Source organism: Crinia signifera, chromosome 5, assembly GCF_055691185.1.
Source record: "Crinia signifera chromosome 5, ASM5569118v1, whole genome shotgun sequence".
NCBI lineage: Eukaryota > Metazoa > Chordata > Amphibia > Anura > Myobatrachidae > Crinia > Crinia signifera.
In genome coordinates, this window is record NC_139221.1 from 119,232,076 (window position 1) to 119,255,885 (window position 23,810).

Consider the following 23,810-nt stretch of genomic DNA (forward strand, 5'->3'; position numbering starts at 1 on the left):
ATGCCAGGTTGCTGACCTCTGCTCTACTGTATTTGCAACTGTTATGAAGCAGCAGTTTTTCTTATTCCCTTACTTTAATATGAACAGACATAATAATAATAAACTAAGCTACATGCTGCAGTCCCTCATTTACCACTACAGAGCTCAGCTTTCTAAGAACCAGCTACTGTTTCATAGGTCAATGTAACTCTGGGCCTCATTTCAACTTCAGTGCATGAAAAAAATACATTGCCCTGTCATTATTTGCAGAGCTAAGTACATGGTTCATCTCACTAAGTTTTATGCCATGCTGGCAATCCTCCTAGCACTACAAACGCCAGCTTGTTACAAAGGTATAAGAGCTGGGCAAGATGCCATGGCTAGTATTCATTTTCTCATGCTTCAGTTATTTGTGGAAAAACCCCAGTCACATTCAAGGACGTGTCACTCTGGCGGTGAGAAGATGAGCTGTAATAATGGGGATTCCGAACAGGAAGGAGGTCTAGAGGTGACGCTGTTTAATTACTACTACGAACAAGGACATTTCATGCTGCACTGAAATAATTCCTTTTTAAAAAGCAGTTGAGCTCACTATAAAAAACTAAATCTTTTCACTCATAAAACAGAAATCTTTAGTAATAACAACATTTCAGTAAAATGTCGGTGTAACCTCAAGATCCACATTGTGAGCAGACTGTAGAAAGTAAAATCAGAAGTTCCCATTTTTGCTATTTATTGAAACCCCATATCACTTAACAAATTTTTAGAAGCATCCCTAGTGCGGGAGAAGAGGGACAAAAAGGGTCGGAGCCAAGACTTCAGCTATGCTTGCTCCTTTCACACCACCATTGGGTACCAAGAGGTCAATACTGCTAACACAGGGCGCTTGGTGTTGTCATCACCATACGCCTCCTGAGCCAGCCAAAAGCTAACGGCTTTTCAGACATGACCTGGTAATAGCCCTGGTTCCGAGCCAGGTAGTGGATGCAAGACCCAGGTTGATTCTTTCACACAGAGCCTGGAACCAAGTCGCAGATTATAATTGATTAGCCCAGGCATATCAATTAAACCACATTTATTAACAGCTGCACACTGAATCTGGCCTAATCCAGAACTTTAGACTCCCATCAGCACTAAAAAAATCCAGTTAATGTGTTTCTTATTGCTAATGGGGCCCTGGTGGTGGGATATGTGTTAGTGTTAAGTTGATAGAAGGTGAGAAAGTCTTAATGATTTAATCAATAAATGGCAAATAAATAAGTGTTGAGATATTGCACTAAAGTAGTATTTAGAGAGTGGTTACAGAGTGGATGAGATTCTTAACCCTTTGCTTGCCAACATTGCTGTAAACGATACTCAAAATATCCGCTAAAAACGCCAGCATCGCTCACAGCGACTGTTCTTTTAGTATAGATACAAATACAGCCAAGCAAAGTAATTTAAGTTTAGTTAAATATTACAACCAAAAAGAGAACAGTCGCTGTGAGTGGCGCTGGCATTTTTAATGGATATTTTGAGGATCTCACAGCAGCGTTGGCACTTAAAGTTTTAATTAAAAAAAAGTTTTGCTTAGCAGTTTTCACAAATTCCCTGGTCACGCAAAGGGTTAAGCATGTTTTATACACCTCATTTAGCATTGGTTCAGTGTCCTTGATTCTTCCCATTGACAACAGCCACCCTTGGTGCTTATATGCAAAGCATGAACAAGTACTGCTCCATATTAACAGTCTAGCTGTATCTACGAGCAATGCATTGTGTGCCAAAGGTCGTCAGCCAGCCAATACAATGACAAAAGCCAGCCACATTCAGGTCATACACTTTTCCCCCCCCTGAATAATTGTCGTTTCCTCACATAGTACACAGACAAAGCTACTTTGTGCAACATGCTAATTTTATTTTTGTACTCAGAACATGTTTCAGGTTTAGGGATTCCTGTGTGCTAGAGAATGTAAACTACACAAATACTTCATATCATTCATGTTCCCCTACACCCCATACAGTAATTGACCCATGGCGGAGTCCACCGTTCTTAAGAATTTAACTGCAAAAGGTCTTTAAATGGTCTTCTCTCAGCCTTGGCAACCTGGAAGACTGTTACCATCCTCCCAAAAAATAAAATAAGTAATGGTATGCAATCAGGCAATGCTGCTTTTCAAAAGTGCATAGTGTAATATCACTCTGTACGCTTATCAACATATAACAAATGTATATTTCATATTTGCTCTATAAGTACTGTTGCATTGATAATTTATTCGGAGCTCAACAATAATGGATGGGTCACGATTTTTCTCCTTTAGATTAGTAAACGAGATCTCCGACTACTTCTCTGATGATTGAAATATAAGCACAATTCACATTCTGGCTTTAATGCATCCAATATAAATTATGTTAATTTCAAAATTAATATTTTAAATGTACACACCAATCAATCACAGGGAATTTTTGGTAACGGTTTGAAATCACGTTATGCCATAGAAATCTGCATTCATATAGGTTACACAGAATGAATAAAATCAGATTTTCTCTCTTATAGCTCATCCTTTCAACTTGGGAAGGACGCTATAACTTACAATGCCAGAACCTGGATAGTGCTGGAGAAGCAGACGTGCGGGTAAGAAATTGCATTATTAAACAACCGTAATCAATGACATTTAAATCATTTCTGGAACAAGAGAAAACAAACTGTGATCATATGCAGATTGTGACACCACCATATTTGCCCCAGCAAACAGCGGCAGCTACAACAGAGCACTGGCACATATTTGTTACTCATTGGAAGGGTGGGAATATCAAAGTATCCACATCTTGTCAATCCCTATTAGTAGTATAGCCATATGGGTAACAGAGGTAGGAAACACAACATCACTATACTGGATATTTTCCCATCCTTGTGACCACTTATGGACCAACAGTTTCAGAAGCTTTGTGAGGACCGTGCAATGACTGTGCTGCTCAGCAGTCTCATGAGAATGGGACACTACTGTGCAATAAACAGGCTATGCAGATAATTTCAGTAGTAAGACAGCTATGATAGACAAGGGGGGGTCACATACGATACAACAGACAGGAGACATAGGTGGGCAACAAGGCCAATTCTAGACATTTTGGCTTCCAGTGCGAGCATAAAAAAAATTCTCCACACTATAGACATACAAAAATGTAAATATTTGCTCCACATAGGACTCAACCAGATTAAAAATTCAGTATTTTTAATATGAATTTGAGCAAATTTTAATATTCATTTATTTGTTTACATCATCGATTTGTTTTATGTTGCTGGCATACCATCCATTTAGTATGTATTAATAAATTATTGTGATAGACCCAACAATCTGGTTATTTTAAACAAACAGCGCTGCTCAATTTTTCTTTTTTTTTTGCTTTATCATACAGGCCTGACCATCCTGTTTTAGAGCAGCAGCTAGGTACTGTAAAAACAACTACTGTCAAGCGCCAATTGGTCCAATCTCACTAAGTGAGATTTGGTCAACACCACATTTTTTTAATTATGCCACAGTACCTGCTGGTTGTCAGGGGGTTCTCCTGCCACACAGTACTGTAGTTGCACGTTGTCCATTGTTCTCCAGCCACACAGTAGCTGCTCGTTGTCAGGGGGTTCTCCTGCCACACAGTAGCTGCTCGTTGTCAGGGGGTTCTCCTGCCACACAGTAGCTGCTAATTGTCAGGGGGTTCTCCTGCCACACAGTAGTTGTTTGTGGTCAGGGTGTTCTTCTGCCACACAGTAGCTGCTCGTTGTCAGGGGGTTCTCCTGCCACACAGTAGCTGCTCGTTGTCAGGGGGTTCTCCTGCCACACAGTAGCTGCTAATTGTCAGGGGGTTCTCCTGCCACACAGTAGTTGTTTGTTGTCAGGGGGTTCTCCTGCCACACTGTCATTGTTCATTGTCAGTGGGTTCTCCTGCCACACAGCACCTGCTCAATGTCACGGGTTATCTGCAGCTGCTGCTACCACTCAGCACTGCCGTGAACCACAAAGGAGTTTATTTACTAAGATAGGACTTCTATTGAAGATGGGATGTTGGTATGGGCAACCAACATCAGTTGCCCATATCAGACGCAATCTATTATCTCCTAGAAGGTACAAAATATAGAAGAAGACTCTTATTGGTTGCTATAGGTAACATCCCCTTTTCCATAGAACCATCATGAAAAAAAATCATAGGGTCAAATCTTCCATCAGTCAACTATACTTATGCGGCAAGAATCAGGAAGCGGGCGGAAAGGATCACTAGTTATCATTCCCACCCTGCCCATGAGCTGTTTCTGCTGTTGCCGACTGCCAGACGATATAGAATACTGGTGGCACAAATGACCCATTATAAGAACAGAAATTTTCCACAAGCAATCAATTAAATTTCCCTCTGGTCTAGCTTAGACAGCATTGGAAGTCTATCTTGGAATCTAACGGGGATAGTCAATCACCGTCGAGCATCTCCCGTCAGGGGAGATTGCCGCCTGGCCTTATTTAATGCTGTCTTCCTTGACAGCATGGAGCAGGGGATCTTGCAGAACGGCCTGGAATTACCGAGCTCCCGGCCGCAGCTCTGCGATTCCAGGCCACTTCTCGTGGCCGTGGCCCCTTCTCACCCCGCGGCAGGCATGACATTGAATCCCTTTAACTACAGATTACGTAAGGTAATCTCTACGTATCTTGATTGGTCACAAAGGTAAGTATAAGGTAAGGCGGGTTACACACTGTTTCACCTGTTAGTTGAGTAATAAATTTGCAGATTAACGCCTCTCAAGATGAGGGTAAATGTCTGCAAGTGGAAAAGCAGTGCCTGTAGTATTCTGGTAACAGTAAATTGTTCTTACTAGTTCACAATGTGTAGGGGAGACTGGGGGACCCTGTGAGGGGTTCCCCACGTTCTCCTTTTCAGAGTGATTTTCTTAAAATATAGCTTTTAATCAAATGCTTTAAAAATTGGACTAGACAGACATATAACTAGACTTGGACACACATACATAAATGACATAAAAGAACGACAGTGTACGTTTGTTGGTCTCCGTGGATCAAGATCTGGTGCCGTCACCCCTAAATGGATTTCAAAAGAGGAATTTTAATAGCGGTAAGTCTCAACCTGACTCATCCGTACATGGAGGATATTTTCACCATGTATTTCCTACGTTTCAAAATAAAGGCAGGGTGATATGCCTGGCTAGCAGTCTTGTATAATTTTATCTTTATAGCAGTTCATTCTACAACATAGAACACTTTCAGTTGCCACGGAGGGCGTATACGTACACAATTTCCTGTCCTAATACAGATATAGAAGTCACACTAAATAGTGAAGTTTAGCCGAGTGCATATGTTTAATACCAATCTACCCGCAATTTCATGGTGCTCTCATATTCATTGCACCCAGTATCTGGTATCGGCATTTATCATATCACATTCCAATAGTACAGCAAGTCAGTAATATCAAGACGGTTGTGATAATTCTGAGGGGTATCTGTCTCAGGTAGCCAGGAGTTTAATTCTGCTCCTGATATGGGCAGTGATAGGGTTCCAGGGATAGGGGTTAGAGGAAGAGATGATAGGGTGTAGAGTAATCTGAAAGTTCCTATGAGGGTAGTGTGAGGTGTTCCCAAACCTACTTTATATACCTTCAACAGACAGGCAGTGAGATCTGGTCAGTCCAGGGAAGGTCCCCCTTCCCGTCTGGCAGGTCCCTCTAGTCCTGTGGTCAGCTACCACCAAAATAATTGAGTGGGCTTTGTAGGTATTGTGGGGGAGCACCTCCCCTCTAGGTCTCAGAGAAGTGGTGATTGGCTCTGGGGGCCCTTGCGTGACAGGCGGCTGCTGCCCAGCTATATATACCATGTGACCAGAGTGGAATTAGTACATAGAATTATCTGAAGAGGTCCCCCTTCTTCAGAAGATGTTTTCAACACAGCTGGCAGGCTGCCACCAGTTTGTTTTAGGTGGGCCCTTTGGGTATTGCGGGTGAGCGGGCCTGTGTGCACAGCAAGGGGATTCCTAGATAGGGATCCAGTAAATAGGGGTACTGCTGCCCGATACCATCCCAGTGTTCCCCTGTTGAGAAAAAAATTCCAGTGCAAGGAAACACTTAGGGATAGAGGCTGGGTGAGTGGCCCCAGAAGTGATGAGGGGAGAGAAAGTGCTGGTGTAGTATGCTGCTGTCCTCCACTTGTGACTAGCTACAGAGGTGGGGGATGAGCGATACTAACAGGTAGGATCCAGCCGAGACAGAGAGGAGTAAGTAAGGAAAAAAAGTTTAGGAGAATAGTTTAAAGATGACTTATTAAGTAGGTATATGATAATTTTAGGGAACTAGTAACCCTCTTAATGCCCGGGCAGCTGACTGCTGCTCCGGGAGATCTGTTACTCAGTATGAAGGTGCCGGATCTGGGCTGTGCGGCTGCTGCCGGCTGAGGTCTAAAATAGATGCCTCTGACCCTGCTGGGCGCCGCTGCGGTAGGCACACCGTGAGCGTCCAAATGTCCACCGTGGGGCCCGTGATGCCCGGGCAGTCAACCGCTGCCACCGAAGGCCTGTTACTTCTATGTGGAGATGCCGGATCTGAGCTATGTGGTAAGCTGCCGGCTAGAGTCTGAGTAATTCCCTCAGAGGGATTATCACAACCGTCTTGATATTACTGACTTGCTGTACTATTGGAATGTAATATGATAAATGCCGATACCAGATACTGGGTGCAATGAATATGAGAGCACCATGAAATTGCGGGTAGATTGGTATTAAACATATGCACTCAGCTAAACTTCACTATTTAGTGTGACTTCTATATCTGTATTAGGACAGGAAATTGTGTACGTATACGCCCTCCGTGGCAACTGAAAGTATTCTATGTTGTAGAATGAACTGCTATAAAGATAAAATTATACAAGACTGCTAGCCAGGCATATCACCCTGCCTTTATTTTGAAACGTAGGAAATACATGGTGAAAATATCCTCCATGTTACGGATGAGTCAGGTTGAGACTTACCGCTATTAAAATTCCTCTTTTGAAATCCATTTAGGGGTGACGGCACCAGATCTTGATCCACGGAGACCAACAAACGTACACTGTCGTTCTTTTATGTCATTTATGTATGTGTGTCCAAGTCTAGTTATATGTCTGTCTAGTCCAATTTTTAAAGCATTTGATTAAAAGCTATATTTTAAGAAAATCACTCCGAAAAGGAGAACGTGGGGAACCCCTCACAGGGTCCCCCAGTCTCCCCTACACATTGTGAACTAGTAAGAACAATTTACTGTTACCAGAATACTACAGGCACTGCTTTTCCACTTGCAGACATTTACCCTCATCTTGAGAGGCGTTAATCTGCAAATTTATTACTCAACTAACAGGTGAAACAGTGTGTAACCCGCCTTACCTTATACTTACCTTTGTGACCAATCAAGATACGTAGAGATTACCTTACGTAATCTGTAGTTAAAGAGTGCCCCAAAAAACAGAGAGTCTTTCCTTCCTTTTCTTTACAAACCATAGCCACTCTCTTGGGTGCACCTCCACACTCCTAAATCAACAGAGGATTCTCCTCATGATGTACATCAGTTATTGTGGAACATATATATATATAATCATAGGTCAATGTATATATATATATATATATATATATATATATATATATATATATATATATAATATTTTTTTGTAATACCTACTTGTGCACCGGTCGCCATCCCCCTCCCCCTTTCCCTCTAAAAAATGACATTGAATCCCACCTGCTTGTTCATGCCGTGACCCCACATTGAATACCCCCTATATCTCATAACACATTATTACGATTGTGTTTTTAAATGGTTATGTCTCTTGATTGGCTGTGTTAAATGTGGGATAACATTTAAGTTGTGGCCAATGGAAAATAATCTGATACACTTGGCAATAAATAAAAATTCTGATCTTAGTAAATTTACTCCTAAGTGTCCCTCACAGAATAGCCACCGCCTCCTCTAGTATCATAAGAAATGTTCTCTGAGGCAGTGGATTTTTTGGGACAGACATTTCAAATTGTATTACATACAAAATACTGTTTGTAGCGCTGGACACTGAAGTAAAAAAAAAAGAACAGCAGCTCAGGTGTGTTGGTTATTAGAGGAGAGGCAAGTGGACTTTTGGAGTAAGAAAAGGCAGGCAGGCTACAAGCAAATCAGGTAGTTGTGATGTGTGGTGGCTATTTTATGTTCACCATGGGCCAAACGTTATATAGCACTGTAACAGCGCTGATCGCCGGAATTAATTGGTTAATACATTTGGTACTTGTGTATTATAGCGGCGCCCCCGATTTCCATCGCGCGATGTTGTAATCGAATCGCATCGCATGCCATGCACCCGATGATTTTTGGCCCCTATACGATGAAAGATTGTATAAGCACCCTTATGGGTGCTTACAATGTTAAATGCACCCCCACGCCACCCCCCCCCCCCACTATAAACGTGAACCCGAAGCGTGGCGAGCGCAGCGAGCCCGCGAGGGGCGGCGGTAAGCGTCCTCCGACCTTTTCATACCCCCACTATCCACGTCGGCGTGGAGCCCAAAGCGTGGTGAGCGCAGCGAGCCCAAAGCGTGGTGAGCGCAGCGAGGGGACACGGATACCTTTACAGGTATCGGAGTCCCCTCGCGTGCTTCACAGGTATCCACTGCGCTCGCCACGCTTCGGGCTCGGTGGCTCGCTACACTTTCTATTCTCAACTCCACGCCGACGTGGATAGTGGGGGTATGAAAAGGTCGGAGGACGCGTACCGCCACGCTTCGGGTTCACGTTTATAGTGGGGGTGTGGGGGGGGTGTGGGGGTGCATTTGGGTGCTTATACAATGTTTAATCGCATGGCATCGCATTGTATGCCATATACAATTTTAAAATTGTATGGCATTGTACAATATCGCGTCGCATCGCATACCATCGTATGCCTTATGGTATGCGATGCGATGGGCGCCGCCAAAATACACAAGTACCATACATTTTAATATAGATAATGCATTGCATTAATAAAATTGGATAAAACTATGCAATCAAAATAAATACATAAAAAAATACGTTTTGTTGAGGCATACTCACCCACTGATTCCACTCAATAGCTGCAGATCTGTTGGAAGCAAATGTCCATTCTCATTGGGCCCAATTCAGTTAATATGCAGTCCAATACGGGTTCTTCTGTTCCTGGTGATGCCTCTGGGGGATACAGTAGCACACCCCTCTTTGTTCTTTTCGTAGCCTCAGGGGGATGGTTTCGACCCCTACCTCTGGACACTTCTTTGTGGAGGGTTTCTGGCTGTAGACAGGCTGGTTCGGAGGTTGTATACCCAGGAGGGTAAAGTAAAGTCCCTCGTTTTGTGCAGGGCTGGGCAAGTTATGCTGTATGGAGCTTGCATGAATTGGTGCAGCAATAGTGGATCAGGAGTGGAAGCCTTGATGCGTTTCGCTGCGTAAGATGCAGCTTTTTCAAAAGGTATTGCAGATTCAGCCTCAGAGGGTTTATATACCTTATCCAATATGGCTGCTGATTAGCACCCGGTGTGTGCAATCTAGCAGCTTGCTTTATGAGAGACTTTTTAACATGCAATTTTAGCAGCAGAGAGTCAAAATAGGAGGCAGATTAGATTATACATTTTGGGCCAGATTCTCTAAGCTTCAAAAGTGATAAACAGCCAGCCAATCAGCTCCTGCCTGACATTTTTCAAACACAGACTGTGACATGGCAGGTAGGAGCTAATTGGCTGGCTGTTTATCACTCTGGATTTTATCACTTTTGAAGCTTAGAGAATCTGGCCCTTAAACATTTAAAACACTTTAAAATAAATGAATAATTTGATCATACATATAGGTCTAGGTGTATAGCCTATCAGTTTATTTGTATATGGTTGTCACCTAGTAACGGTGACACATCATCATTATGGACCAATGAGAATCTTTGTTTACATAATGGGATGACCAATCAGCAGTCACCCGGTCTGTGACCCGGACCTCCTACGTCACACGGCCCACTGCACTTCAATGGATGTTAGTGGTGTTCATACATTGTAATGTGCTTCCACACATTAATTTCCACACATTAATAGCAGCTATTTGACAAACCAGCCCACCCCGGAGCGCTCTCTTTATATCTTTGATATTTATCCATCTGTTATATAGCACTGACCTGTATGTTCACATTTCCGTTAATTTCCAGGTGGCCAAAGTTCTTTGGTGGTACTATTTTTCCAAAGCAATTGAATTCATGGACACAATATTTTTTGTTTTGCGGAAGAAAAACAGCCAAATCACATTCCTCCATGTTTACCACCATGCCACTATGTTCAATATATGGTGGTGTGTAATGAACTGGATTCCTTGTGGACAGAGTAAGTCTTCATCAGTTGCGTAGCAATATGAATAGGAATAGCAGTGGTAGCAATGTAAGCACATGGCTGCTGGGTTTTCTCTTTGTGATGGTGAAAACCATCATAGCTTGTTTAGAGGTTGTAGTGATTCCAGGTGGGAAACCTGTGTCAGGACATCACAGCACACTTTACTCCTGCAAGTCTTACATGGAGAAACACTTTTATTTCCTAAATGTCATGCTTGTGGTTCCACCACGTACAGAGAAGCCAGACATGTGGCTTCATGGTCCATGAGAAAATCTAATATGACAAACCAGATTAGTGTGCTTAGCACTCTAGTACTTACACACACACTAAATTTAAGGATGTACATTAAAAACTAAACAATAAAAAAAGTTGCACACATTTGTGATGCATATCAATTAATCAGCAGTCTTTTTGTGCATCTTATTTGCATTACAATAAGTAATACTTACACAATACACAATAAGGTGTGTAATACACAATACAAAGACAGATGGGTTGCAAGGAACCTCATTGCGTGGCTTATTAAGGCTATGTAGGTGTATGAGCACTCATCTGTAAGTGTACTGTTGGGTGACACACCTGCAACTCCTCTTACTGCGAGATCCTCCTGCAGAGGAGGACCTGACAGCACATACACTCTTCTCCAGGGACAGATATAGAACGCGCAGCTGGTGTCACCAGACCTGGTGACATTTGGATCTACATAGCCCACTTGAATTGGGCCAGTTGTGGTCATTTTGGATCTCACTTGCCACTTTTCCAATAATGATCCTTTCAATTCATTAAAACATTATACTGTGCCTCAATTTGATGTCAGCCCATACACAATGCATAATAGCGTGGGGACAGTCAGTTAGCAGTCCTAGCTTACTATCTAATTTGGCGCTAAAAGCATACAGTACAGTAATTCTGTATAACATTGTGCTTTTGCAGTGTTGGCGTATAATGTTTCATTACAGTTTCATCTTTATATTAATTACAGGTTTCTTTGGACCTACGCTAAACAGTTTTATCCACGTTCTCATGTACTCCTACTACGGTCTGTCTGTTATTCCATCCATGCACAAATACCTCTGGTGGAAGAAGTACCTCACTCAAGCACAACTGGTAGGTGAACACCTTTTAGTTGCCAAATATATCATTTATGTAATAAATACAATTCTTGACTTTTTAGAATTGAACATGTATAGTTTACTGTAGATTAAATCCGATTAAAGATAAACCATGACGTTACATTTATATTCTAAAAAATAATTTAAATCAAATATCTCAAAAACCCTGGCATCATGATTTCTTTTTTTTAACACAAAGGACTAATAGCCACACATTGGGCCTGATTCAGAGTTATACACCATACTGTAATAGATTAATATTACAATTATTGTTAGTGTTCTAGTCTATGCAGGCTGCAGGATTGGTAGATTCAGTCTAGAATTCAATCTCAATATTTTTATATTTACTATTATTTTGTCTCGGTATGGGCATATACAGTCTTAATGGGGCCTACATTTGCATCACGTCTAGTTCAAATCGCACTGTGTGTATTTGCCTTGCGATGCTGTTGCATCGCAAGGCACAATGTTATTTGCAGGCAGGTATTTTTTAACTAAATCACATGCACCCTTTAATTGCCTATTGTAGCGTAGTCAAAATCAAATTGTATGGCTGAAATCGCACCTAGCACACATCTCACCATGTGTAGGCATAAGGGGAACTTGTATGACACCTTGGAGAGAGATAAAGTGGCAAGACAAACCAATTAACTCCTAACAGTAATTATTTAAACACAGCTTGTAAAATGACATAAGCATATTGGTTGGCATTTTCTCCAAGGTATGATACACCTCCGCATAAATTCCCTAACATACAAGCACACACACCAGTGTTAATTTTCTCAGAAACCAATTAAGCAATCAGTGTGCATTTGGACAGTCCACTCAAATTATACATTGGTACTTGGTCAGTAACCTGGTGGAGCAGGACCACGGAATAACATGGGGGCTTGGTTTACTTCCATAGAAATTACACAAAGATTCAAAGAGCAGTCACATTTTGTCCCTCAAAATTATACAAAAGCTGGTGATTGGCTGTGTATGCAGAGGTTCCACCTCAAGGGAGTGTCTAAGTGACATGCAGACCAGACCCAGGAATAACCTGAGTCTAAGGGCGGTATTCAATGTGAATACCTGCGAGGTGCAGCGAATCCTTTTTAGGATTCGCTGCACATTCGCCACGTTCCGGAGCCTCGCCGGCTCCGGTATTCAACGAGTCAGGGGCTCGCTGCCCCTGACCGGCGAATATGAGCTCCTGCGGCGAACGCCGCAGGGAGCCTGAGGACGGTGGCAGGCAGAGAGATGGAAGTCTCTCTGCCTGCCCCAGAGCGTATGTGGGCTCCCCGGGTGCCAGGCAGCACAGGCTGCCCCCCGGGGGTGCCAGCATGGGACCGCGTATATTCACTACACCCGATCGTAACGATCGGGTGCAGTGAATATATGAATATGCAATGAGCGGCTCGGCTCCGGCGCCCCCTGCTGGCTGCTGTGTAAAAAAATTACAGCACATGAATAAAAATAGCATGCCCCTCCTCAGAATAAAATTCCTGATTTTTTGACACCAAATGTAAAAAACAAAACACTTTATTTTAAAAGTTCACATTCCACTTCTCCATAAAAAGATAGCGATTGCTACTCGGTGAATCATGGTGAAAAAAACCTTCAAATGTATTCGCCATCTGGTCATTGAATAGGGTGATTCACCGTTTTAGTCAAAAATTCGCCAAACAGCACAAATTCGCCATAAAAACATGGCGAATCAGGCTCATTGAATACCGCCCTAAATGTGAAGTATAAACAGTCAGTGTTGGAACCATTAACAGAAACCTGGGTTTTGGGTGGAAAAGTGTGGCAAATAAAGAGCCTTTTTAGAATTTCACTTGTACTTTAATGTTCTATCAATGAATTTTCAAATTTAACAGTTTCTTTGCCGTTCTAGATCCAGTTCCTGCTTACAATCTCACACACTCTCAGCGCAGCGATTAAGCCCTGTGGGTTTCCTCTAGGCTGTCTGATATTTCAGTCCTCCTATATGACTACATTGGTCATATTATTTGTAAACTTTTATTTAAAGGTAAGTTATCCCAATGTCTAAAATTGAACTAAAATTTTACTCACCTAATATGAACATTTGAATGCATCAAACATACATCTTAATTCCATGAAATTCTAGAGGGATTTTTTGTGATTGGTTATAACTAATGAACATGTCATTAGACATGTATAATTGTCATCCATTGTAACATCATATTTTTATAACAGTCATATAAGTTATTCCAATGTCATCAAGTGTGAAATCATTACTTTTGTTTTAACACAATACACTTTCTCTTGGTGAAATCAATAATGTCACATACTCTAAAGACCCTTTGTGATGTAAACAGAGAGGTCACCAATGTTAGTTTAATCAAATTAAGATTCTTTAGATGACGGCAAATTTTCAAAACTAGTCCTAAACTAGTTTTTACTATGAAAAATATAGGTGGCTAATCCACAAAGTAAAGACCGTTCGCACAATTCAGCTTTGTGGTTCATGCACCCTTCCTAGTTAATGGTCAGATGATCTCCCTATGCTCTAAGTTTGGTGCTGTTAGGAGGGGTGCCGGATGACTGCCCAAAGGGGGGATCCCAACGTTTAGAATCCGGACTGCGCCGGTGCTCAGACAGGGGGCTCCCTACTCACAGAGGATATTCTCCCTCGTGCGGTGTCCACGACCCCCATAGAGGGAGAATAGAACCTGTGGCGAACCCGCAAGGGGCTTCTTTGCTCTCACCCCACCTGTCGGAGCACCGGCAGTCGGGAATCCGACGTCAGGATACTGCAGAAAGCAGGTGGTTCTCTGGACTCAAGGGAATTCTAAAGCTTGTAAGGCAGATAGGATTCAATTATACTTACGATAATTCCGTTTCTTCTGAGCTTCTCCATGGCAGCCATTACTCTGGGTATTCCCTCTCTATCTCCAGGTTTAGACAGGTATATTTTGAAAACTCCTCCCACCTTGGGTATATGTCTGCCTCCTCCCCTTCCTCTCCAGTCTTTTGAGTGTCTCTAGTATGTATATATCTAAACAGGGAGGGAAATTTATAGGCTGCCATGGAGAAGCTCAGAAGAAACGGAATTATCGTAAGTATAATTGAATCCTTTCTTCCTCGCTCTCCATGGCAGCCATTACTCTGGGATGTACCAAAGCATAAAATATGGGGGGGGTCAGTAATAAACAGACATAGTCAAGATGATGCTTAAGTATATATGTATTGAATTATAGCATTACAGCATGCTCTAGCACCACCTTCCCAAACTGGGCAGGAGATACGTTAACATTATAATGTTTAACAAAGGTATGTAGAGAATTCCACGTGGCTGCTGCACAGATGTCCTTTGCTGAGAGTCTCGCCTTGTTGGCCCAAGATGTAGATATGGCCCTGGTAGAGTGTGCCCTCAGCTCCTTGGGAACCTCCAAACCTCCGTCCTTATAGGTGAATGCTATGGTCTCTGTTATCCATCGCGCTATAGTCACTCTGGAGGCTGCTCCGCCCTTTCTTGCGCCGGAGTGTAGGACGAATAGCTGCTTGGTTTTCCTATTTTCTTCTGATCTCTTCAGATATAAGGTAATAGCTCTAGGCATATCGAGCGTGTGCAGTTTCTTCTCCTCCTCAGTCCTTGGTTCTGGACAAAAGGCTGGTAGAATGATTTCTTGATTGAGGGTAGTGCTGGACACCACTTTAGGAAGGAATTTAGAATTCGTTCTGAGTACGACCCTATCGTGCAGGATATTTAGGTACGGTTGCTCCGCCCAGAGGGCTTGTAGCTCACCCACCCTACGTGCGGACGTGATTGCTGTAAGGAAGACCACTTTCCACGTAACGAACTTCATGTGTACTTCCTCCAGTGGTTCGAAGGGTGCCTTCATGAGGGCATTAAGGACAAAGTTCAAGTCCCACGGAGCTACTGGCTCTCTGATTCTAGGACGCTCTCTCTTGATCGCCTGATAGAATTTCTTTATGAGTGGGTCATCAGACAATCTGTTGTCCAGCATGACCGACAAAGCTGAGATCTGCACCCTCAGAGTTGACGCCGCCAAGCCCTTGGAGAATCCTTCGTATAGGAATTGAAGTACGCAGGGGATCCCAGTCCTTATACTTTCCGGGTATGACTTTGACCATTCCGTGAACTTACTCCACACCCTATAGTAAATTCTGGATGAGACCCTCTTCCTTGCCTTGAGCAGGAACTGTGCCACCTGGTGGGACAATCCCTTCCGCACTAGGATCAACCGTTCAGCATCCATGCCGACAGACTCAGGGTCCTGATGTCTGGGTGTACCACTGGTCCCTGCTGGAGAAGATTCGGTATGAGAGGTAGACTCCAAGGCCGTTTGGCTGCCATCCTTAGCACTGTGGGGAACCAGCTTCTCCTTGGCCAGAATGGGAGTATGATGATAACTGCCGCCCTCTCTTCCCTGATCTTCCTTAGAATTCTTGCAATCATGGGGAAAGGGGGGAACACGTACCCGAGCTTGAACCTCCATTCTTGCGCAAATACGTCTACTCCTTCTGTCCCCGTCACCTCTTCTCTTGACATGAACCTCTTCACCTTTCTGTTGTGCCTTGCTGCCATGAGGTCGATTTGTGGGTAACCGAACCTCCTTGTGACTTCCAGGAACACTCCCTGGTTTAGCTCCCATTCGCCTGGCACCACCTGTTTTCTGCTTAGGAAATCCGCAAGGCCGTTCTCCTTCCCTGGGACATGGAGCGCGGATATGGAGCATAAGTTTCTTTCTGCCCACGGCATAATGTTGGATACTTCTTCCCAGAGCTTTACACTCCTGGTCCCTCCTTGTCGGTTCACATATGCTACCACCGTCATGTTGTCCGACCTGATCTTGACATGAGTGCTTCTGATGTGCTCCTGAAAGAATCTCAGCGCCCTCACTACAGCTCTCATCTCCCTCTGGTTTGAGGACATTGCTCTTTCTTCTTGGGACCACAGGCCTTGGCACCTTGCGTCTTGACAGTGGGCCCCCCATCCTGTCGCACTTGCGTCCGTGGTTATGACCTGGTACATGGGCTGACTCAATGATGTATTTCTCAGTTTTAGTCGAGGATCCAGCCACCAGTCCAGTGACCGCCTGCTTTCCTGGCTTAGTACTACTTCGTACTCTAGCTCCACTTCTCTTCTCGTGAGGGGTCTTATTTCTCTCTGCAGGGTCCTCATATGCCATCTCGCCCAGGGTATCACCCCTATGGTGGATGACATCATCCCTAGCAATCGGAGGACCTGCCTTAACGTTGTCTTCTTCTGTGACTGAACTTGTAAAGCCAGATCTAGGATTCTTCCGCATCTTTCTTCTGACAAGTATACCGCGTGCTCTACTGTATCTATATTGACCCCTAGGAATTGAATCCTTTGAAGAGGTTCCAGTTGACTTTTCTCTTTGTTTATCAGCCACCCGTGACTCCGAAGTGTAGTGATTGTAGTCTGGACTGCTTGTCTCACTTCCTCCTCTGTCTTGCCGCAAATAAGTAAATCGTCCAGGTAGGACCAAATTGCAACCCCCTGCATTCTTATGAATGCTATCAGACTTGTTAGTATCTTCGTAAATACTCTTGGGGAGGCTGATAAACCGAATGGGAGACACCTGAACTGGAGGTGTTGTTTTAAGACCATCAGTCTGAGGAACTTTCGGTCCCTTACAGCTATCGGGACGTGGAAGTACGCATCCTTCAGATCTATCGAACACATGAAATCTGCGCGGTTTATTCCTAGGAGAATTACTTGTAAGGTATCCATATGGAACTTTTTTGCTTGCATGTTTAGGTTCAGATCCCTTAGGTCTAGTATCGCACGGTACTTCCCTGATGACTTCTTTACTAGAAAAAGCTTGGAGTAGAAGCCTCTCCCTCTTTCTCCCACTGGAACTCTTTCTATAGCTCTTGATTCCATCATTTCTTGTATTATCAGTTTTAAGGCTTCTGATTCCTCTGTCGTCGTAGGCGCTCTTGATTTTACAAATCTTCTTCCTAACGGAATTTTTAGAAACTCCAGGCTGTAACCCTGGGTAAGGATTGACAGAACCCATCTGTCCTGTGTTGATCTCCTCCATCTGTCCACGAATCTGGTCAGCCTCCCTCCTACCGCGACCGATTCTCCTAGGCAGTAATTGTCAGAATCTACGATAGCCCCTTCTCGCTGATTGGCGAAAGGACTGCCTTGTACTGCCGGAGTTAAACCTTCCATATTGCCTCCCCGGTCTGTAGCTCTTAGCTTCCCGGAAGTGCTGTTTTGGAGATTGGCCTCGAAACTTCTGTCTCCTGTCCTGTGGTAGTTTGGCGGATTTGCCGCCTGACATCCTTTGAATAATGGAGTCTAATTTACTCCCGAACAATAGGTTACCCTCATATGGCAGTGCTATAAGCCGGTTCTTCGAGTTAGCGTCTGCGGCCCAGCTTCGCAGCCATATGGCCCTCCTGGCTGCTATCCCTGCTGCCATGGATTTGGCTGAGTACTCCACCACATCAAGAGATGCTTCGCAAAGGAAGTCTATAGCCTTCATCATGATATTAAGGTTCTTTATCAGATACTGCCTTGATATCTTCTCATCTATGTCTGTCGCCATGTTAGTGCCCCATACTCTGAGCGCTCTTGATGTCGAAGCCATGGCGACCCCTGCTTTTAGGGAGACCGTAGAAGTGTTGTGCAACTTCTTTAGGCCCATCTCCACCTTCTTATCCATGCTGTCTCTCAGATTAGCCCCGTCTTCTAACAGTATCGTTGTTTTAGAGACCACCTCGGATACCGCTGCATCCACCTTGGGTAACTTGCAGTACTTCTCTAGGAGCTCATCTTTGAAGGGAAACATTCTTTCCACTCTCTTGTAATTACTGAACTTCTTGTCAATGTTTTGCCACTGTTCTAGCATCAGGTCCTTAAGAACCTTGTGCACAGGAAAACTTCTGCTTTTAGAGGCTCTATCCTCAAATAATGAGTCAGGTGCCTCTTCTTCCTTCTCCTTATAATCCATAGCCTTGTAAACGTATTTTAATAGGCTGTCTACCAGATCTAAGTTGAATGACCTCTCCTTTTCAGGTATTTCACCTGACTCTGGTTCTGACGTATCTGTGTCATCCACATTCAGTATGGGCTGATCTGAATCCGCATCACCCTCCAGGCTAGCTTGGGCCCTGGACCTCTTAGTTCCCTGAATCTCCTTAAGGTCTTCCTTAGTGACCAGTGAGCTCTTCATCCACAACAATATCTGAGTTAGATCCACTGCCTGTGGGGCTGTAGTTTGCCTGCACGCCTTGCACAGATTAACGCCTTTCTCCGGGGTAAACTCTGTATCGCATGACATGCAATTGCTCATGGTATTTTTAGTCTTTGCCTTCTTTTTTGCAGGGGCTTTAGACACACTATGGAATTTTAAGCAGAGAAGAAAGCCTATCACTAACTGCTCTATAGATATGCTATTGCAGCGCACCTCAATGAGGTCTTACCTCTCCATGGCAGTATCAGGTATAGTGGGAGAAGGATCAGCTTCCGGGTCCATACTGTCGGTATCGCTGCTCTGGTGAGTACAGCGTTCAAGCCCCAGTGGCTTTTAAACCCGGCGCTCGCCATCTGCGGCTGCGCATTGCGTCCTTCCGGACGCCGTCCAATCACTTCCGCCCTTTGCTGAGTGAAGCCAGCCCTTCTTCCGGCCGCTCGCTGTTGCCCCTTCAGTGGAGGGACCCCGCGTCATTTCCGTCTCGTGCACGCGACCAGCTCTGCCCGGCAGCCGGCTTCCTGGAGACGCTCGCGTCTCAGACCTAAAGGAAGACGCCGGCGCCCGCCATGCCGCCGGTCACCCTGCAGGTAACCGCAGGACGCTCATCTCGGTCCGGCCACGCAGGGACGTCTGCCCCGTGTCTCAGACCTACGGGGGGATGACGGAGTCAACACATCGCCGCCCTGTGCCTCCGGTCCTTTTACAGGTAACTCAGAGCAGGACGCTGCCTGGTGAGCTCCTTCTTCTCCCTGGGTAGAAAGCACCCATTTCAGCCCGGCCACGCAGGGACGTCCGGCTGCACATATTGAGGTACGCTAGAGCTAAAAAATAACAAACCTTATCCTACCTAGTCTAACTTAGAGACAGGAAAAAAGACTGGAGAGGAAGGGGAGGAGGCAGACATATACCCAAGGTGGGAGGAGTTTTCAAAATATACCTGTCTAAACCTGGAGATAGAGAGGGAATACCCAGAGTAATGGCTGCCATGGAGAGCGAGGAAGAAATGATACATACATCAAACAAAACAATTATTCATTTTAAAGATGAATGGGCCTTACTGTCTGGATTATCCACGTACATGGTATTTGGCACATGGACAGGGTTTTTGGTTTTAGAACAGCAACATGCATAGGGGACAATCTAAGATCAAGGTTATTACTCCTTTTGAGCAACAATTTCAGTTCTGCTAGTCATAAAAAAATGTCTACAGCTACAAATGAAGTCTTCTATTACATCTATGTTCATCAAGTCTTAACTTTTTACGTATTAAGCCTTAACAAGAGTTAAATGCAAGGGTGATAGAGATAAATGTCCAGCCAATCACATCCTAACTGACTTTTTTCAAACACAGCCTGTAACATGGCAGTTGGGATGTGATTGGCTGGATGTTTATCTCTATCACCCATGCATTTATCTCTTGTTAAGGCTTAATACATCTGCCCAAATGACTCATAAGTGGCGTGCCTGCACTTAATCTTTCAAAAAGAGAAGTTAAGAAAAAAAATGGTTCTGCAGTGTGAAAACTTTCTTATGAAATTTGGAATACTGCAAGTCCCCATTTGAGAACATAGCACACATACAGCAAATGGGCAGAGCTTTTCTGCTCTTCTACAATTTCCATCTGAGCACAATTACAGGAAACTGGTTGACCTACTTGCATATCGTTGGCAATTGTCAAATCAGATGCCACTAACCTAGCGATACAGTCCTTTCTCCTTTAACAAGTTCTGCAGCCATCCAATCACATGCCACTGTCACATAGCCCTTATAACTGGAAAAAACCTACAGCCAGTGTACTATACTCTTTACATCAGACTTGTCACCTTACGCAGAGTGGGGCATCCATTCTCTGGGCTGAACCAGAAGGTAATATATCACCTTACAAGGCTCTAATGACATTATTTAAGACTACTTTACTGATATTTTGGAGCATTCATATATTATTGAATCTCATTCCAGCTACAATATATTTAGTTCACAAGCTTGGATGCCATTATTTTTTGTTGGGAACAGTTTTTGTGTAACACAAACATCAGAAGTCCATTGTCAAGCTCCCACTATATAAGACAGAGTAAAACAAACTGAATGGTTTGTCAGACCTGTTTCATTTTGGAACCTTCCTTTTGTTTCTCTGGGTATGGGTCATAGGATCGACATGCATTGGGTCGAACACTGTAGGTCGACATGTCTGAAGGTCAATATGGGGTTAGGTCCACAGGGACATTAGGTCGACATGGGCAAGGCCAACAGTCAAAAGGACGACATGGGGTTTTTCTATTTTTTTTTTTTATCCTGTCACACACACAGTCGACATGAACACTAAAAAAAGTGCACTGCGTCCCTTCGCCATGCTACGCTCGACAAACTATTTAATTCTCCCACCTCGCCCAGTGTATGGTAGGGCATGAAATACCACAAAAAAAAAAAAAATGAAAAACCCCATGTCCACCTATTGTTGACCGATTGTTGACCTAGCCCAGTGATGGCTAACCTTGACACTCCAGCTGTTGTTGAACTACACATCCCAGGATGCCCTGCATCAGTTTTAGTATGGCTTAATAGTAAAACTGTAGCAGGGCATGCTGGGATGTGTAGTTCAACAACAGCTGGAGTGTCAAGGTTAGCCCTCACTGACCTAGCCCATGTCGACCTTGATGCATGTTGACTTATAGTAGTTGACACAATGCATGTCGATCTTAGTGCTGTCTGCCGAATGACCGTATAGCTTTTCTCTGTCCTCTGAGAGAATCAGAGGGATTTCTCTAAGGGGTTATGGCTTCTGAGGACTCCCAGGCACATTACAATGATGCGAGATAGAAATGATGAATCAATAAGTATATAACAATGCAGGCTTGTTTTTATTCTTGTCTATAGACATACAAGACCAGACCATCAAAATCCGATCCAAATGGAACTAAAGCCAACGTAGTACTGAAGAATGGGTTTCATAAAGACATGGTCAACGCAAGCAACGGAATTGTGCACGAGAAACAGAACTAGACCATGGATTATTAATATGCAGCCTCTGTTTAATATGATACTTAAACACGCGGATAGGCTTACACCTAACTACTGACCAAATTCTTCTGTTTAAAGCATTTAAAATAATAATAATCGGTACTCCAATTTCTTTTAATCTTTTGCTATGTATGTTATGACAGAAGTATGGAATCGGAAGCTTTTTTTTACCCAGATGTCATAACAATAACACAGATGGAAATATTTTCTAATTGTAGTCCAGAAAATGCCTTATAACATCCCACTGACATCTTACATGTTTTATGTAGGCCTTTATATAAATACTAATGTTTCAAATTCTGTGAAAGATCAGGAGACTTGCTGTATGCTACTTCCCACAAATCAGGTATTGGAGATGGAGTTTTATTCTTTCACACAGTACTAGAGTACCAGCCCACTGCCGTTGCATCCCAGATTAGAGTATTACGCACAGATATCAATATACAAAAGCTCTTTATATTGACTGCAGTTGAAATGTCCTCTGAGAAAGCATTGTTTGATGTTAAAGCAGACTGACTTGTGAAGTTATGCAATATATTGGGGTAATGAGAATCTTGAACGATGCCGCTGGACTTGTGTAGGTAACATAATGATGTAAATTCCAGTGTTGGATCCAATATCATGCCACATACCTCCATCCCCTCATTTACTTGCCTGTGCTCAGGGATACAAAGGTTAAGAAAGACTTTATACATCTGCCACAACTCTCTAGTAGTAAACCCCTCCTCATGCCCCTGTAGGTTATGCATCAATGCTGTAGAGGAACGTGGCAGTGTGACCTGCATAACCCACTTACCATCAGATTCTAGGGAAGTAAAGTGTGGTGATGGAGAGGAACGTGTGATATTCCAACTGGCACTGACATTTTTACATTTTAGGGGAATTTATTAAAAAGTTGCTCACAGTTTAAAGGTATATACTTATTGGGTGCTTCTGAAAGAGAACCTATTGTACAACCCCAAAAGGTAAAAGTGGAGAACGGGCTTCAACAGTGCTTGAGCATTCATACTTGCATGTGGTTAATATTCTACCTGAAATGTATCTTAACAATTCCAATTTCTATATAATATTTTAATTTATTTTGTTTTAGTAAATTACTTCCTGGATTTAAATAGACAACAGTGTCTGACAGATTGGTGTCTTTATTACGCTCCAAATTAATATGAAGCTTACTCCATTGTAAGTACTGTATGTGTCATCATTACATTTTCACTGCTGAGCCGTCAGTATTCCACTCTGCTCTCGAACCAGACTCCATTCCATGCTGCACAATATGAATTACTAGAGCTGGGCACAGTAAGGGACATTGGGGCAGATGTATTAAGCCTGGCGAAGAGATAAACTGGAGATAAAGTGGAGAAAAAGTGGAAGGAGATAATGCCCCAGCCAATCAGCAGTGTTTGAAATATGACAGTTGGAAGTTGATTGGCTGGTGCGATATCTCCTTCCACTTTATCTCCAGTTTATCTCTTCGCCAGGCTTAATACATCTGCCCCAGTAATAGTTATACTGAACAATTCAGAGCTGCAGATATTTTTCATTCATTTCAGCTAATCATCATTGGTGAGCCAGAGTGTGTTCAGGCAGCTACTGGAGGAGTCATTTACAAATGATTGGAGATTTCATTTATTCATTGGATGAATCCATAACCAATATTTCCATGACCAGATTGTTTTATATGCAACATATAGTTCTTACAGACTTGTTGCTGGGATGAATTCTGCAAACTCTAATACCATCATCCTTTGTGTGAATGTCGGCTACAAGCATCCTGTTTTATGGCCACCTTTATGTGAAGATCCTCATATTTAGAAGAACACTTCATGGAGAAGAGGTAAATCGATGGTGTACTTTATAATGCTCTTCCAAGAGCAGTGTACACCATCTGCACTAATCATATTCCTCACCACATAATTAAACCAAAATATGACATAAAACACAATTTAATTGAATATTTTACTCTGAATTTCTCAAATGTAAAGATAGAGATACCATCAAAAAAAAATTCTAATACTCTATGGCAGGTGTGGCCAAACCTGTCCTCAAGATCTACCAACGCTGCATGTTTTCCAGGCAACCTGTGGATCTATAGTAGGAATGAATGCAGCAGGTTTGAAAATGTGACCATTAGTATTGACTAC

General features: G+C 43.2%; 1 protein-coding gene across 1 annotated transcript in view; it reads left to right on the forward strand.

The window, feature by feature from the left end:
• The window catches only part of ELOVL2 (ELOVL fatty acid elongase 2), a 142,651-nt gene extending 119,863 nt beyond the window's left edge, over nucleotides 1-22,788 (forward strand). The window contains exons 4-8 of the mRNA XM_083187922.1: nucleotides 2,513-2,590; nucleotides 10,157-10,328; nucleotides 11,317-11,441; nucleotides 13,326-13,460; nucleotides 21,526-22,788. Coding sequence (XP_083044048.1) covers nucleotides 2,513-2,590; nucleotides 10,157-10,328; nucleotides 11,317-11,441; nucleotides 13,326-13,460; nucleotides 21,526-21,651 — 636 coding nt within the window. The 3' untranslated portion in view covers nucleotides 21,652-22,788. The remainder of the gene's footprint in view (nucleotides 1-2,512; nucleotides 2,591-10,156; nucleotides 10,329-11,316; nucleotides 11,442-13,325; nucleotides 13,461-21,525) is intronic.
• The last annotated feature ends 1,022 nt before the right edge of the window (nucleotides 22,789-23,810 follow it).